The sequence below is a fragment of the Gnatocerus cornutus genome, chromosome 1 (assembly GCF_029298725.1).
Source record: "Gnatocerus cornutus isolate USDA-ARS CGAHR chromosome 1, icGnaCorn1.1, whole genome shotgun sequence".
Lineage (NCBI taxonomy): Eukaryota > Metazoa > Arthropoda > Insecta > Coleoptera > Tenebrionidae > Gnatocerus > Gnatocerus cornutus.
The window spans coordinates 8,816,950-8,834,377 of NC_142233.1; the positions used below are offsets into that span (position 1 = coordinate 8,816,950).

General features: G+C 33.2%; 1 protein-coding gene across 5 annotated transcripts in view; it reads left to right on the forward strand.

Annotated features, from left to right (window-relative positions):
* LOC148180218 (multiple PDZ domain protein-like) overlaps positions 1 to 17,428 on the forward strand; it is a 268,223-nt gene that overhangs the window by 85,203 nt on the left and 165,592 nt on the right. For 4 of the 5 annotated variants that reach the window (XM_088040527.1, XM_088040534.1, XM_088040552.1 and 1 more), the window contains exons 6-14: positions 1,564 to 1,780; positions 10,445 to 10,536; positions 14,060 to 14,275; positions 14,329 to 14,532; positions 14,587 to 14,757; positions 14,807 to 14,959; positions 15,010 to 15,237; positions 15,285 to 15,524; positions 15,622 to 15,675. In XM_088040527.1, coding sequence (XP_087896653.1) covers positions 1,564 to 1,780; positions 10,445 to 10,536; positions 14,060 to 14,275; positions 14,329 to 14,532; positions 14,587 to 14,757; positions 14,807 to 14,959; positions 15,010 to 15,237; positions 15,285 to 15,524; positions 15,622 to 15,675 — 1,575 coding nt within the window. The remainder of the gene's footprint in view (positions 1 to 1,563; positions 1,781 to 10,444; positions 10,537 to 14,059; positions 14,276 to 14,328; positions 14,533 to 14,586; positions 14,758 to 14,806; positions 14,960 to 15,009; positions 15,238 to 15,284; positions 15,525 to 15,621; positions 15,676 to 17,428) is intronic. The other variant, XM_088040543.1, reaches the window with a different exon arrangement.

Sequence of the window (17,428 nt, forward strand, 5' to 3'; positions counted from 1 at the left end):
TACACTCAACTTTGACAACGTGTTAACCTCAAAAATCGCTACATTCAATTTTTCCCTAATTTTTTCTCTAAATATTTGATTTGATTAACATCCAAAAACTTACGAAAATATGCACTGGAGAGTGAACTGATAGCAATGAGCTGGACTTTAGTAATTATGTAATTACATACCGCCCGAAAAAACCTCTTTCAAAACAAATTTTCTTTATTTTTCCTTATAACATGTACCAAACTATCAGTAACTTAGGAGCACACAATACAGGGTCCGGCAACACTTGTGTCCACCCCCAAAATCGTCTTTAATTTTAAAGTTACAATTTTGAAAATTTGCATACGCTCATAGTTGACAAAGCTCTAGAAGGTGACGCAAAAAATTGTTTTTTATCACGGTTTGGTTGGCGTCGCGATGTCTAAGAAATATCATTTTTAGCGATTTTCGAGTTTTTGCGGAAATATTCGCGAATTCAATTTTTTTCCAACATAACTGTAATACAAATATCTAAGTTTTTATTTTAAATCTAATGCAAATCGTGTTTAAAATTTGCGAAAAAAACGCTGTTTTATCAAGTTAGTTTTCAAAATTCTGACAGCGCAGCGGCAAACTACGTTTACACCAAAATTTCACAAGTCACTTCGTTCACTCTTATAAAGGTTAATTTTGATTAACACGGGTATGTTGTACTTTATGGACACCAGAAATCGTTAATTAACATCGACAAAACGACAATTTCACTAAGTAAGACTTTTGTTACAATCTAAAGCGAACCAAAGGATAGATGTCATTTGTGACACAAGATGTTGACAGATGGGTGTAAACGTAGTTCCCAATTTTGACGTAATGAAATTGGAAACTAACTTGATAAAACAGCATTTTTTTCTCAAATTTTGAAGACAATTTGCATTGAATCTAAAATGACAACTGAGATATTTTTAACACATTTATATTGAAAAAAAATTAAATTATTGGTTGATATCACAAACCCTCACAATTAACTAAAAATTACATTTTGAAGGCGTCGCGACGCCAAAACTATCAGTGATAAAAAACAAATTTTTGCGTCAGCTTCTAGAGTTTTGTCAACTGTGAGCGTATGCAAATTTTCAAAATTTAATCTTTAAAATTAAAGTCGATTTTGGGGGTGGACACAAGTGTTGCCGGACCCTGTATAAGATTTTGATTTTTTACCGTTAATTTAACAAAGTTTTACTCAAGTGATAAATAATTTTCTCGTTTTCTTCGTGTTTGAATTTAAAAGTAAATGTGTTCTGTTCAGTCAACAAATTTCAATTAACTGTTTTCTGTAATTTTACAGCGACGCAAAACTTGTCAAAGACTGTTTTATAAACTCCAAAAAAGTTTTCCACATGAATACTTTGTTTCATGTATTTCTTTTTTGTCTACCGAGTGTGACCCGGTCGATGGAAAGTAATTTACATATGGTTGGAGTTCAACGCTCATTTGAACGGATTATAAGCTTGCAAAAAGACCCTCGGTATCCTGTATGTTAATCAGTGCCCGAATTTATACACCATACAGCAAAATTCAGTTTACGTAATTTTCTAGCCAATTTCTGGAGCCGTTGATGTTGTGAAGAATCCTCTGCCCATTGGAGATGTACCTGCACCTGCTCCTACGACATTACCTATCATCAATAATATGCTACCTCTTGACATGGCACTGCACGAACCCAATTTGCCGGAAACTGAAACATATTCAGTGGAGCTTAAAAAGGATGATTTAGGACTGGGGATAACCGTAGCAGGATATGTATGCGAAAGAGGTGAGTACATAAACAAAATGGTTCTTCCTAACGATGTGTGAGTATTTTCAAGAATAAAAAACGGAATTGCGTTGTATATTAAAAATTTTACACTGTGTGGGAGTAAATGTGGCGTGGGAAAAGCTAGGAAATGGGGGATCGTCTTTCATCTACTTGGGTTGCTCGGTGTCACCATCCATCAAGGGATCGTTTAAGATCATTTTACTAGAAAGTTCTGCTGGGAAACGTGTGACCTATCAAGGAGTAATTATGTTTATTCGTGGTAAATGGACAGTTGAACAAGAAGTCAAATTCAACTTAATAGAATGTCATTTCAATTCTCCAGCTTGCATATCAAGAAACTTTGCCATATCTTCTAGTGTTTGGGAGCGGCAACTTTGAATCATTGAAGAAGATACGAATCTTTAGTCGGTTACTCCCAATACTATTTTAGTTCTTTAGCGTTTGTGAATCAGCTAGTGCTCGTTGGAAATCCATTTGGGCGATCAGGTTCCCTGATCACTTTCATGTCACCAAGGTCGGGCGTACATTTAAATCTATACAGGGTGTTATGTTGGTAATCTATCTACCATCAAATAATAGAAAATGCAGAAGCATACTTGTACGTCATTTTTCCTGCAGAGAACTTTCCGATTTACAAACAAGCAATTTCAGCAATTAGCAGGATTTGAAAGGGATAAGATACATAACTAGATTAACAAGCAACTGAGAGGTTTTTTAGTAATTGTAAAACATGATAGCTAACATGCCTGCTAATCTGCACGGAAAATAACACAAACAAGTTTATTTGCTGATGCTTCTACAATTGCAGGAATTACAGGAGTTTAAAAAACTTAGCATTATTTAATTCGCTCTTCTAAACGACTAATTACGGAGCCGTATTTAAAACTTGGCGTCTACAAAAAATTCTCTGCAAGAAAAGTTAGCTTTTTTTCTTATCTCTCTTCCTAGGAGAAATAGATAGAGAATTTACTTATTTAAAAAATCAAAGTGGTGCGTTCCAAAAAAAAAACAACGTATGTGACGTTGAGGCGTAGGAAAAACTGCGGGTCTTCTGTGGACTGCCTTGAATCCTCCTCGATTTCAACTTCGACCATGCGGAAACAATTCTCTGTATCTGAAAACAGAAGCTCCACCATTTTGACGAACTTCGTCTTAAACCGAAAGTCGAAAACAAAGGAAACAAAAGTTAATTGCAAAAAGTAAGAACGGAACAAATTCATAGAAAATTAATAGGAGTAGTAAATTCCCTTTAATATCTACAATACTTACAAGTTAGCTATTTAGAAAAAAGATCGGACGAGCCTACTACTAAAAAGGCTGCATAAATACGGCGTTAATTGGTAATCTTGAGGAACGTTTTCGGTTTTTCGATTACAATTACCTATATTAGATGGTGGTTTTAAGCGGTCATTCGGTACCATTAAGACGGAACAATTCCTATTCGGCTTATCCCTTAATCTAGCGGGTTCGATGATAGCAAAGGAAATCAGGTGAAAAGAGCGAGCGGATTTTTATACCCGTAAGCTAATAGGGGAAAGCGGTCGTTGGTGGGAAAACTGCGCGAGAGGATTCTGGCGGAAAATTCTAGAACTGAGTACGGAGCGCTAATTTACCGGCCCGTTCTCGCTTCGTGGGTTATTAGTTTAATTTGGTTGTAATAATTCATATTTTACACTGTATCAAATATCAATTACACAAAAAATCAAAATAGGTAAAATAAATAGCTATTAATTGTCGACGCCCATAATGTTGTTTCAAACACACCTGGAAAAACTTTGGAAAAAATCGTAAATTTAAATAATAAAAATTTAAATAATAAATAAAAATAATAAATAATTTTCGCGCATTTCTAAAAGAACTTTTCTAGACTATTTAAACAAGTAACTTTTGTACGAGGCGTAGTTTTTTATAATAAAGCCGATTTGCAATTAAAAATGGCATTTTTAGTTCTAGAACTGAAAAGAAACTATTTTTTGCTTGAACTGAAAAGTTACCTACTAAATTTAATTAGATAAGCAAGCAATAAAACGCCTAAAAACGGTAAATTTTCTTTAAACATTAAAATATAAGGTACCAAAATAAGAGGACTTCTATTCCGGTATACAGACCCGGAATATATTGTCAATTGTCATTCCGCAAAGCTCTTTTTCGCGACAAGCTCTGATCAAGTCGATAATCATGGCAAATCTAAAGAGATTAAATAATTTAGATAAAGATATGAATCTGCTTTGAAATTACCTAAATAACAAGCTTCACAGATAAAAGTATCTACTTTTATCATTGAAGTTTTTGACTTATTTGTTTTTTGGCTGCGCCACTCGTGTATTAACTATCTTCACTCGATGGTTAAAGTGGTCCTTTATCGTCTTGTATAATAAATAACTATTTTTTAATGGTTTTTAGCGACCGCTCTTCACGCCAATTTGCAACCGTTGGTAGGAGCAATGTGATTGGCGTTATTGCTATGTTGCAAATTGGATTTGCAGTAACGCAAATCACACTTGGAATTGACCCCTAAGTTATAGACTATAACTCTGTCAAATCTAAAAACAATAGAGCGGGCGCAATTGATTTTAAAAATCTTTATATTTTATACATATAAACCGAAAACTGCAGATTTTTTATTACGGGTAAAAGTATGGCAATTATTGTAACACCACAGAAATCAAATTTTGAAGAGGCGACTAATTTAAACTGATTAGAGTTGATTATTTAGAAATAAATTTTGCTAAAAGTGTGGTTACTTTCTATTGCAAAATTGTGTAATTAAAATGAGAACGAAAATAGGAATAAAAAAATGGATGTATTAGCGGCCACTTCTGAATTAGCACCGCATCAAAATCATTACAATTTGCTTCCAATCGCTTCAAAAAATGAGAAGATTAATAAATACAAATAAAAAATATATAAATACAAATTAAAAAAATAGTTATTTATTATACAAGACGATAAAGGACCACTTTAACCATCGAGTGAAGATAGTTAATACACGAGTGGCGCAGCCACGAGCGGATTAACTTCACGAGATGGTTAAAGATCCTTTATCGTCGTGTATAATACACTATTTTTTTCTATAGCAGCTTTTAAAGAAAAACTAATTTAAATTTAATAATTAAAAAATTGTATCATAATACCCAATGTTGGTTGTTATGGAACTGTTGCTGTAAACAAATTTTTCATTTTCAAAAATCCCGAAAACTACCATGTGCGAGATCGAATTAGAACTTCCAGCAGACGTAGAGAAAGAAGCTGCAACTGCTGTAATTAAACAACACTTTTCAAAGATGGAGAAGTAGAAAAAAATATCAGTGGTGTTAGCGAGAGGGTGCTCCTTGCACATTTTTCTCAAAAGTCTAAAAAAGTCAAACCTTCAAGTTTATGGTGTTATTACTCAATGCTAAAAAGCACATTGTTGGTAAATGAAAACTGCGACATTTCAAGGTAAGATGTTTTTAAAATAGTAGTGTCAACGTAATGTCATAATAACTTTCAGATATTGCAAACTAATTTCACTACTAAAGAAGCAAAGTGAAGGCTAAAAGCCCAAGAAATCCAAGATCTTTGAGCCAAATGAGAATATTAAATTCTTGGTAGATGCGTCAGATGATGACTATTTATTAGCAAAGGTAGTAGATTTATTGGATAGGATAAAATGTAAAATTGGGTTTTAACTTACAGGTTGTTGCTGTAATGGCTTTGCACAGAGCTTGCAGATCAGATGAATTGTACAAGTTACAAGTTTCCAACATTGAAGATCGACAGTCAGTAATTATTGTTTCACTTATTGACACTAAAACCAATAAAGATCGGTCGTTTTGTGTAACCGATAAAGAATGTGGAGTTAGTTTTTTGGAAATCGTACGAAAATATTCAAGCTTGCGTCCTAAAAACGTTCCTCACAAATTCTTCGTCAACTACAGACAGAAAAAGTGTATCGTTCAGCCAATACATTTTACAAGATTTCGAAGATGATTGCTAATTTTCTAAAGCTGTCAGACCCTGAAGCATTTCGCCGCTCGGCCGGTATGATGTTAGCCAACAAGGGTGATGATCTCATCACCGGTAAAAGAATAGGCGGATGGAAATCATCCTCGGTAGCAGAAAACTACATAGAAGAGTCCGTATCCAGAAAAATTGCAGTTTCGAATCAGATTCTTTGCGAAGATTTAGTCACAAATTCAGACACCACTTCGTCATCTGTAGAGATAATCCACGACGAAATCATGATTGCAAGTTCTATTTCAAAAATATTAAACGTCTGAGGAAACGAGAATTGTACCATTAATGTTACCATTACTTTAAATTAATGTAAAAATTAAATAAAATTTAAAACACTTTATCTACCCTTGATGTTAAAGTAGCACTTTATCTACTTTTGATGTTAAAACGCAAGTTAGCCTTGCATTTTTTGAGAAATAAAGCACACTTTAAAAGCTACTATAGAAAAAAAAACTTTTAAAAGTCAAGTCATCTGAGCAGGTGACGCTACATTATCTTGACGGCTGCTATACCTAGCCCGCTCTTCAGATTTCGGTTTCGGCAGTGAGCTTTTTTATCGAAACATGAAACATTAAGATGTATCTAATACGTTTCTATGCTTACATGCAAAGTAGATCATAATAGTGATGATACAAATAATTCATAATAACATAGTTACTGTTTCATAAGAGCATAGTTACCGTTTCATAATAGCATAGTTGTCCTGAATCCATGATATTCAATGTATTTTTGAAAATAAAAGCAACTCCGAAGACCAAAATTTGAAGTTTTTTATAACTTTTTTCCTGTGGTCCAATAATGCAGTGCAAAGATGAAAATACAGTTCTATTATTTTCCTATTGTCATTTCCAAGAAAGAGCTATTATTTCACAAACAGCTGGATCTCTTGGTTTCGTCAAACTACCTGACCCCACCATAAATTTTGTGCTTGTGGACAAATACTAATTTCTGTGGTTTGCCGGCAATTGCTGGTTGTAAATTACAAAGTTTCAGCTTCGATTTAAAATCTAAAATTTTACGCTACGAATACTCGCTTAATTATTGGAATATTTTTCAAAACTTGGAACCGTTGTATTCAGAACGACTTCTTTAAAGTCAGATTGGATTCATTTTTGATACAACAAAGCAAACCGAAGTTACAGTCTTCAGCCAAAATTGATGCAGTGTAATTACCGTTCAAGGGGTGATATCAATAAAAAAAAGCATGCAGTTTGTGTAGATAACTACAAGGACAGTATATATTCTAAATTTCAGTTTTCTTGGCCAAACCGTTTTTGAGTTATGATGGCTCAGTTTACATTGCATTGCCCATAAGGATTTTAGGTAGCGACCGCAGTTACTTGAAATTTGTAACCTCCTCAAAATTTTATTTCTTTGGCGTTAAAATTGCCACATTAGTTTTTTAATGTGTACATGTAAAACAATTTTCCGTTCGTCTTAAAAATCAAACAATTCAATTCATTTTTCACGTACACTTAGGTAATTTGACACAGTTAATAATAACTCTAAATTAATAACCTCTCTACACTTGATTGCTGTGGCGTTAAAAGTATACCACTGATACAACTCTTTATAAAAAGTTTGCAGTTTTCGGTTAATTCAAAATGTATAAAAATCGCAATTCTTCTTCTGCTTTATAATTTTAAGACTTAGCAACCACCCCAAATTTTTGGTTTTTGTTTTTTCCAAATAAGTATATAATTCTTAATTTTGTTTCTTGTGGTCTATGAATAATTTTTAAATTGGGGACAGTTAATAAACAAGTTTTTAACTTATGATGAAGATGGACTGAAGTTTTCATTTTAAGTTAGAACTAAACTAGTTTAACTAGAGATTTCAAATTTGTTTCAAATTATTTCAATCAGGAACAAGTTCTGGTTTATTAAAGAACCAGTACCATTTCGCATTAAAAAAAAATCTCAGCCTTATACAACCATCCATATACAGGCGGTTGCAATTAAAATGAATACAAGCTCATATCTTTGTCAATTTTTGTTTTTTTTTTCAAAATTTTCAATAAAAATTAACGTGAATGGTGAAAATACAGTTGTAGGAGTATTGAACAGCATAAAAGTAAAAAACTATCGACAACAAAAAAATTCAAATTGACAATCAAACTGCTGATCCAATTTAAAATTTTGAAAAGTAAAAAAAGCTGAATGTGAATTTTGCGCTAAAATTTGGTCTAAAAATCTAAAATATTATTCTAAGCAACCTTCCTCAATAATATTTATTGATATTTTCAACGTGAAGCAAAATATTATATATGCGTTATTTTTTACCACACCAGGTATACTTAGTTAACTTTTAATTAGGACTTGATATTACCTATTTTTTCAAGAATATCGCATTTTGTCTTTTTGTAGCATACACAGTGTACCTTTTTTTACATATTAAATTGATTTGAATGCGGAGTTACTATTTTGGTGGCATGGAAAAACGAACCCAGTGACGTCGAACATGGTGTGGGATATGAAAATATTACCAAATAAACAAATAAAAACTGATGCCGGGAAGCTAATGAGCATCCGCACGATTTTGACAGTTGGCTGCATCTGGAATAGGGTCATGTTAGCATTAACTTGTTTATTTGGAAACATTATCGTATCCCAACTCTTTTCATGACGGCGGATTAAACGATTCTTGTTTTTCTGACAGGAACTCGGGAACTGCAGTCAAAATTACTAACGAACACGCTTATTTTACAGGCTTTATTTTAATTTCTGGAATTTTCTATGCTGTACAACTAACACGTGACCAATACAATGATTCCATCTAAAGCTGTCTGGGTTTGACGCATTAAAAATATTCGTTATGTTATGAAATATAGAAGTAAAAAACTGATGATGATGGATGTCAACGCCAAACGATTGGTTTATTTCACTATTTCTCTATTTCTTTAATTAGAGTGATGCACATCGATCAACTGGAAAGGCGCCCAGTCATTCAGAAAAATAAAAACAACTATGTACTTTAGTAGTTTTTGTAAATTCTTCCAGTTAAGCTTTGATAAGATTGCTAATATAAAGAAGATACAGAGTGTCCCAAAATTGATGCAAAATAACATACTGCCTTTGTTAAAAAGTTAGCATTGTGAAGTTTTTAACATTTAATCGAATTATTTTAGAATTTTGTGGATAAAACTATGTGTGGAATGTGGAATTACAGACGAGCAACAATTTACAAATTAATAAACATCTACATTTTCTTTGTTTAACGGGTCTTAGAATGAATTATTTTCAAAAATTATTGGCTGTAATGTTGTCAAATTAACTCTTAAATGTCAAATGCTCTTATATCTTTAAATATAGACAACAAAAAAAATCCAATTTCAACCTTGCTTTTCATATAAGTGCACATTATTTCAATAATTCAAGCAGAAAAGGGAATGATAGCAAAATCTAAAATTAGATCTACTTGCACATACGCTTCACATCGATCTAATAATTTCTTAATTTATTTAATATTTACTTCTCTCAGAATACATAATACATACAAACGTTATCGCGATCCATAGGTTAAACACCTGTTAGCTTCTTTATTAATTCATGACAGAAAAAATGTTAACCAAAGTTTGTTCTCTAATTACAGTTGTATTAATTTCTTTTCTACATGCCATTTACTTTGAAAAGTTCACATCAAGATGGTAATTTGTCAAAATTTTGAGACTTTAACACAAATTTGAGAGTACATATTTATGCATTGCATTGTACATGAAAGGGTATTTGAACATACAATGTCCTGTTTGTGGTGCAATTAAACACATAAATCCTCTTAAATTTATTTATTGACTATAGCACCGGGCCCCACTTTCCCAGGGGCCCCTTGCCACGTAAAATACATAATTTTATTGATGGACCCCCTTTTTCGACTTAGCCCCGGACCTCAAATTTTCTTAATCCGGGCTTGAACAATAAGCTTAATTTTTGACTTTCATTGTAATACCAAAAACCGTGCTGGAATTAAAAGGCACTAAAAATCGTGTAAAAATTACTCATTTAACGCTTCGCATTAACGCTTGTTAGTGTCAGAATTCGCACCCTCTAGCAAAAACTCGAAAAACTGAACTATCAAGTGAGAGTCACCCATCGCGTTTTAGTAATGAAAAGTGTTAATCCACCAAAAATTTTGAATTTATAAAATATGTTATAACCGCGCCACGAATGTCTTCCATTATATATTTTGTAGTCACGCTAGCTGTGATTCTGAAAGTTTTTTAATAGTTTTAAAATCATCTCCATAATACCTACCTTTTTCTACATACAGGGTTTCTATAAAAGATTATAACGTCAATCCCAAATTTTGAGGTTGAGAATTTTAATTAGAAATTATACTCAAGTTTGAGTAATCAGTAAAGCATTGGAAGAATCAATTTCAGACTTCAAATTGACGGACTCAGAAATAGAGTTCGATTCAGTTATCTCGAAGTGATGCAACGAGAGTGGAAACAACAAATGTTAACACTATCAAAATTTAAAGTTGACGTTTGTTATATAAATACAGTTCACGTCTATTAAAGAGCGGCACATTTTTACTTGTTTTACAACACCAACTGAAATGTTATATTATTTTATAGAAACTTAGTTCACATAACAAATTTATGACATAATGCTATATAGACAATTTTAGAAATAGTTTTAATATGAAATCTGTTTTTTTCAGAGGAAATTTCGGGCATATTTGTGAAAAGTATCAGTAAAGGGAGTGCGGCTGACCTAACCAGGAAGATTAAAGTCAACGACAGAATCGTAGAGGTAAGTTGAAAAACTCTATGCGAAATTAAAGGTTTTCACTTATAATTTATTTAATGAAAATCGAAATGTTTTGTTAATTTGATAATGAAGTAGTATGGTTATTAACATGAATCAATATAGCGCTGGTTAAAATGAAATTTAAATAAAATTTAAATCATTGATTTGTAATATAAGCAAATTTAATGTCAACTAGAGCTGCATTAAAATCGACTGTTAGAAGTTATTAGAAAGTATTTGTTGTACTTTTTGCATTAATCACATATTCTCAGGACCGGTTTACAGAAGCTAAATACTGAACTAAATTAAATAAATTAAATACTTAACATCGAGTTAAAGTGACATGTGATCGTTTTTCGCCAATCAAATGTCAGCAGTGGTCAAATTAATTGAAATTAACTTAAGTTCAATTAAATGTTGTGTAAACCGGTCTTACATTCTGAGAGTAAATTTGTGAAAAAAATGTAAATTTACTAGATTTGAAATCAAAGCCGCAATCCTTGTGACAAAAACTATGTTGCTAAATAACTAACAATGTGTGTTTAAAACTTAATTAACAAAATAATTTGTGATTGGAGAACTTTAAATTCCTACTTAAAATTTAATAAGGCCTCTGCAATGACATTTAGATGTTATTTTCAATACAAAACAAATTGCATTTTTGGCGTCCTGATTGATGTCGGCATTCGCCCTTTTTCGGCTAGGCGCGAGTTCTTGGACACCTGTATAACTGCTTAATGAAACTGTTAGTTGAGCGACGTTGTAGAATCAAATTAAAGTTAAATTGATATGAATCGTCAATAATTTTTTTAAAGCCATTTTTATATTGGGTAAGTCGATTTTGCGGGAGCGTGTATTAAAGTGATTAGAATCAATTGACATTCATTTACAAGTTTCTACATAACTTATCTATCTTTTTGAAAACCTCCCGATTAAAAACAGATGTTTTTTTAATCGATAAATCTCTGTGGGAAAAATGTTTATATAGTTACAAAAGTCTTGTAGTGAAAGAATTAGGCTATTAGTTACAAATAACTGTGAAATTGAAAAGTGGAAGATTTCAAGGCTTGTCAAATATTCCAATGCGTTTTTATAGCTAAATTAAGAAACATCTATTTTGCACTAGTAGAAAACAAGATTTTATTCTACAATCGCAGGAAAATTGAGCAAAATTTTAAGATAAATACTTGAAATTACAGTTCTTTTTATTTTTTTATTAAATTGACAGTTTTCTTCACCGAATTTCTGCGTAGTTTTGAGATATGGATTCAATGACGAACAGTTGGAATTTGAATAGTCGGTCCGAATATGCGTGAAATCTCACAAAAGTCGATAAATCGCCTATAAATGGGGGTACAAACCGTTTGTTTATCTACATAAAATGCCTGACACAGCGACAAATTATTCAAATATAATTATTTTTGTACATCCGTTATAAATTACAAAGTTTAGGGCAGGTTTACAAAAGCTAAATTAAATTTTTAATTTTGATTAAATATTTATTTAACATCACGTTAAAGTGAAACGTGCCCATTTTTCCGCTAATCAAATATCATCAATCGTCAAATTAGTCGGGAGATTAACTTCATTTCAATTAAATTATTATGTAAACTGGCCTTTAGTTTAATTAAGTTAACTTTTGCATCGTTTTGCAAAAATCAGTCGTTAATTAAATCAAAAAAGCACCACTTGTTGATTTAATTTAGTGAAAACTAAAAAATGCCTAAAGTTTTTATTGCTAAGCTTAACTTTTCGGCTTCGCGGTCATTAAAACTCGTTCTTGTTAAAAATATGCAAACGTCGCGTCGCGAAAATGAACTAATCTTCTTGATGGCAATTAAAATATGCTTAAACATGGAGGAGGCACCCATCATAAGTTTTTTAATTTTGCATTTCTACTTATATCAAATTCATTAGATGCAACTTCGTGGGATTGCTTTTAATTTATGACAGTAGTCCCAAAACTGTAATTGTAAATTGTATATCACGAGAGAAGGCGCCTACGTCTTCTATTACAAGGTGTTTTGTAAATATTTCTAGCATCATGGGTGGCTCGGAAATTCCTGTCATGCACTCAAGGAGATATGTATACAGGAGGTCAATCTTGTATGCCGCGGGTCGAAAAACGTGAGTCAGAAATCGTCGCGAGCTTGCCGGGCTCTGCGCGGTAGCGTCTGCGCATCTTCTCATGGCACATCACATGGTCAACTCATGACGTGCTCATCTTTGCTGTTTAATAAATTGCAAAAGCAAAGCTTCTGCTGATGGAAACTCTCGAGCCATTTTAACATGCCATTCGATACATTTTAATTTCTTACATTATGTGTTCAAGTTGTGCGCTTTGGGATGGCGAGAGCAGTAGATGCGCAGTAAAAGCGCGCTCACATTTTTTGATTGACGATGAATTCGAAACGTTTAGTTGCGAACGGTGACTAAAGCACAATTCATTACTATTCGGCTGCAACAACTCTTATGCCATCCTAAAACGCGTGAGCCTCGGTGTAAGCTAGCTGTACTTCTGTACACAACAAAAAATAATTAATTTAAAAAATTACCAGCATAGTTTTTTATTAATGGCGGAATTAACCATACAATACTCGGAATATTTAGACAAATAATCTAATAAAATCTACATATAACGTAGATAAAGTAAAGAAACACTTTTCTGTCTTCAACAAAATGTGACCACAACCAACAAAACAAAAAGTCATCATTGACAGTATCGACAGATTCCCTTGTGGGCTTTCGACCGTGAGTGTTTTTATTGGCTCGCTGTGGCGCGCAGTTTTAAAAGCTGCGCAGTAACTACCGCGCAGCGGCCCATCAGCTCGCGACGCTTTTTGCCACCAATCACGTTTCCGTTTGCTCTCCTGTTTCCAGGCTTCATACATGCACTATTTTGCCTTTTTGTTTTCATAGTAAATATTAACTATCTTGATAATTATTTATGTTACTTATGTGAACGACGTTTCAGTTACGATTTTGTGTCTAAATTTTTAATCTTCAGATTTCAAACCAAAACTAGAACAGTTTTCTTCTCAAAACTTACTTTGCTCGATGATTGAGGTTAACTACAAATGTCAGTTGAAAAATCTAAACCCACATTTATAATGAGCGGCAAATTTCTTTGACATTTCATAATCACTCTTGATGCTAGAAACATTTATAAACACCTTGTAGAAGACATACTTTTTTCAAATGTTTTTTTCCTGTTCCCAACGCCAAGGCGATGACGCATGTCTTTTCGTCATTTTTATTATTGCATCATTAAAGATTTTTTAACTTGCCTCGTTCTTTCTACTACTTCCGTGACTTATGATTTAGTGAGGTGATGATTTGTTAGATATCTAGTAATTTACATCATACAATAACTATAAGTTTTTTTACACGAAACGTTCCTATAAAGAATTGTAGTATTGAGTATTAAAGTAGGTATACGATGAGATAAACCAAAAATCCCCGTGACTACTTTCCCTCAGATTTCCCGACTTTGTGCTTCGTAAATTGAGTTTGTCTGTCCTCTTAGGTTGATGGCATTTCTGTTGTTGGCCACACCAATCATCAAGCAGTCGAGTTGCTACGAAGTACAGGCCCCCTAGTTTTGATAAAATTTGAAAGGTACTTAAGAGGGCCCAAATATGAGCAGTTGCAACAAGCCATTAAAGCTAACGAGCTTAGACCTCCATCACCACTTTCACCTACGACGGTGTCATCGTTACCTAAAGTACCTCTTAGTTTAGTGGTGAGCATATTCTTCTGTCCAAATCTTGTTTACAAAACATCGATTTTTTTTAGCAAATGAGCTACCTGGGAATAGAACCGGAAGGGGAATCCCGAACCAGTTTTGATTTCGATTCGGCTGTTCTCTCAGAAGGATTGGGGAACGATGATGAGGAAATTGTGATAGACTGCCGAAGGTCGTTGCAGTTCAGCATTGACAGCCATGAGTCGATATATGAAAAGTGGAAGGAGAAAGTTAGGGATGATGTGGAAATTGTGGTATTAAATCACAATTCTGGTAACAAATCAGTTCTAATTTGAGGTTTTTGGTAGATTGCCCAGATGCATAAAGAGGTTAACAGTGGATTGGGAATTAGTTTAGAGGGTACTGTGGATGTGGAAGATGGTAAAGAAGTGCGCCCTCATCATTACATCAGAAATATTTTACCGGATGGTCCTGTGGGGCGAAACAAAATTTTACAAGCTGGAGATGAGCTACTGGAGGTATTTCAGAATATGTGACCAGAACGATGATATAATTTTCAATTTTCAGGTGAATGGTATACAATTGATGGGTCTTAATCATTTAGAAGTGGTATCAATCTTAAAGCAGCTGCCAAATTTTGTTAGTTTAGTATGTGCTCGGTATCCGGTTCCTATTAGAATAATAGATACTTCTCAACATCGAGAAGCTTTCCAAGCAAGAGTAAGTTATAACGGGCAATTTGTCAACATCAGATACATGTCTTGTTGCAGAAAATATTAGCTGGTAGCCTTCAAACTTTAATACCAAATAACGATCGTTTGGTGAAAGCGAAATCGGAAACTTCAATAGCCTCAAGCTTCAATAGCGAACAATGTAACGAAAGCAGATCCAGATCGTTAGAACTGATCGCCGGATTACCTATGTGGAGCACCGAACCGACTATTGTTGAACTAATCAAAGGGGATCATGGATTAGGGTTTTCGATTTTAGATTACCAGGTGAGCAAAGAAGAAAATTTCACTTATGATTTATTCATTTCTTTCAGGACCCCCTGAATCCCCAAGAAACTGTGATAGTTATTCGTTCTTTAGTACCTGGAGGCGTTGCCCAACTCGATGGTAGATTAATTCCGGGCGACAGACTTGTATCTGTCAATGACATCAATTTAGAACATGCAACGTTAGACAGAGCAGTACAAGTACTGAAAGGAGCCCATAAAGGTCCGGTGCAAATTGGTGTAGCTAAACCACTGGCGGGCACAGATGGCAACTCGCACACAAGTCAGGTAAGACTATTTGCAGGTCGAGCACGTCTAAAAACGTAATGTGTGTGTCTATGTGTTTGAGGGAATCTCAAAGACTCTAATGGACGATTGTTTTTAGTTCATACGGAAAATTTTACAAGAATGGTCTGAAGAACTGGAATACTTGATCATGGTAAGTCCTTGCAAACCACCAGATTTTGACTTAATCAGTTTTTCGTTGCAGAACTAAAAATGGAATAACGATCCCATATCGAAGTGTGTTTTGTTATAGTCGTTGTCGATGTCAATGTTATACATATCAATGGGATTCCCACAAACACATTAGTTGTGCTATTATTGTGATAACAGATTTTAATGAAATATATTTGTTTAAACAACAGCAAGGGCTACTTTTGTAGGGTTATTTGAAGTCCGGATTTTTCAATTTTTTATTATAATTATAACTTCAATCATAAATGATGAAGAGTTCAAATTTCTCTACTTAATGCTATTCAGGCATAAATTAATTTTGAAAAAAACATAATTTATATTGTTCTTTATATACTTCTGCAATTCTGTACTTGAATGTTTTGTCACATTTTTTAATTTTGCGAAAAGTATTCTTATCTTATTGAGATGGAAATAAACACAAAGATCAACATGAAACAAATATTTACATAACAAGTGCGGAAAGTGCCAAATTTTGCGCGAGTAGAAATGGAGATGCGCGAGTGCAAGAAAGACACTACTTTCCGATAAGTTATGTATTTTTCCGACGATCTTCCATCTAAAACAAACAATGAGTCTCAACAAGAGTTTTACTATTTTAATCAAAATACATTTTAAATGCCGTTCTTCTACCATCTTATATGAAAGTTCCACTGAAAGTGTTCGAACGTCCATTTTTGAAAGTAAAAGTCACACGTGAGATATGAATATCTCCGCACTGACCTATTAAAATAAACTTATGTCAAAAACGACCCAACCAATTTATTTAATAAAAGCTTACAACTTGCAATCTATCCTTTATTCTAATACAGATTCTTTCAACCCAAGTCTGTGTTGGCATTTGCATAACTAATAGATCTCTGCTAAAGTGCAATTATAAAATGTAATCCTCTCATATTAAGGATTAACCAAATAACGCTTTAATTTTAGGTTAAAGTACCTAGCAGACAATTTACCATAAAACGATATACCGCGACGACCAAACTAAAGTGGTACAATTTCTGGAACGACATTGTAATCCAGGCCAAAAATTAAACTATTAAACTACTAATAGGACGTTATTGTAACTAACATTAGTAGGTACTTAATCATTATTAACCTACAAAAGCTGTGCCTACGATGTAAATGTGTAGGTAAACAAAAAAATCTGTGTATAAATAATGTACAACAGTAAAAATGCATCAAATTTTTTTTCTTTTGTTTTGTTAATAATGTTGTTAAACCTACAATAATTATTATCATTATGCCTACTTTGAAAGTTTGTTTTACACAACTAAATTTTTTGAAAAAATGTGATTCAAGGCTTTCATTTTATTTTGGCCGTCACTGTACATAATTGTAAGTTTGGTTAGGTCGTCTCTGACTTAAGTGAATTTTGACAACGATACGTTCATATCGCACTTGTGGCCTTTACTTTTCCGTAAATAAATGCATGAAAATATCAACTTTCGAAGCTATTTGAACGTGCGTAATATGCTACTTTCACATGGGGTCGAAAAACGTGAATAATAAGTATTAATTAAAAATAATTATGCAAAGTAAATGATTTATTTTTTTCATAGGTTGGGAGTTTTTTGCCTTATGCATTAAAGATTTCAAAACTGATTAGGTGAATGTCTTAAATGACAGCATTGTTAAAGTTTAACTATCAACTAATTAATTTATTATTAACAAAATATTTTAGACCTCAAGATATTTTTTGTGCTTATTTGTCGTAT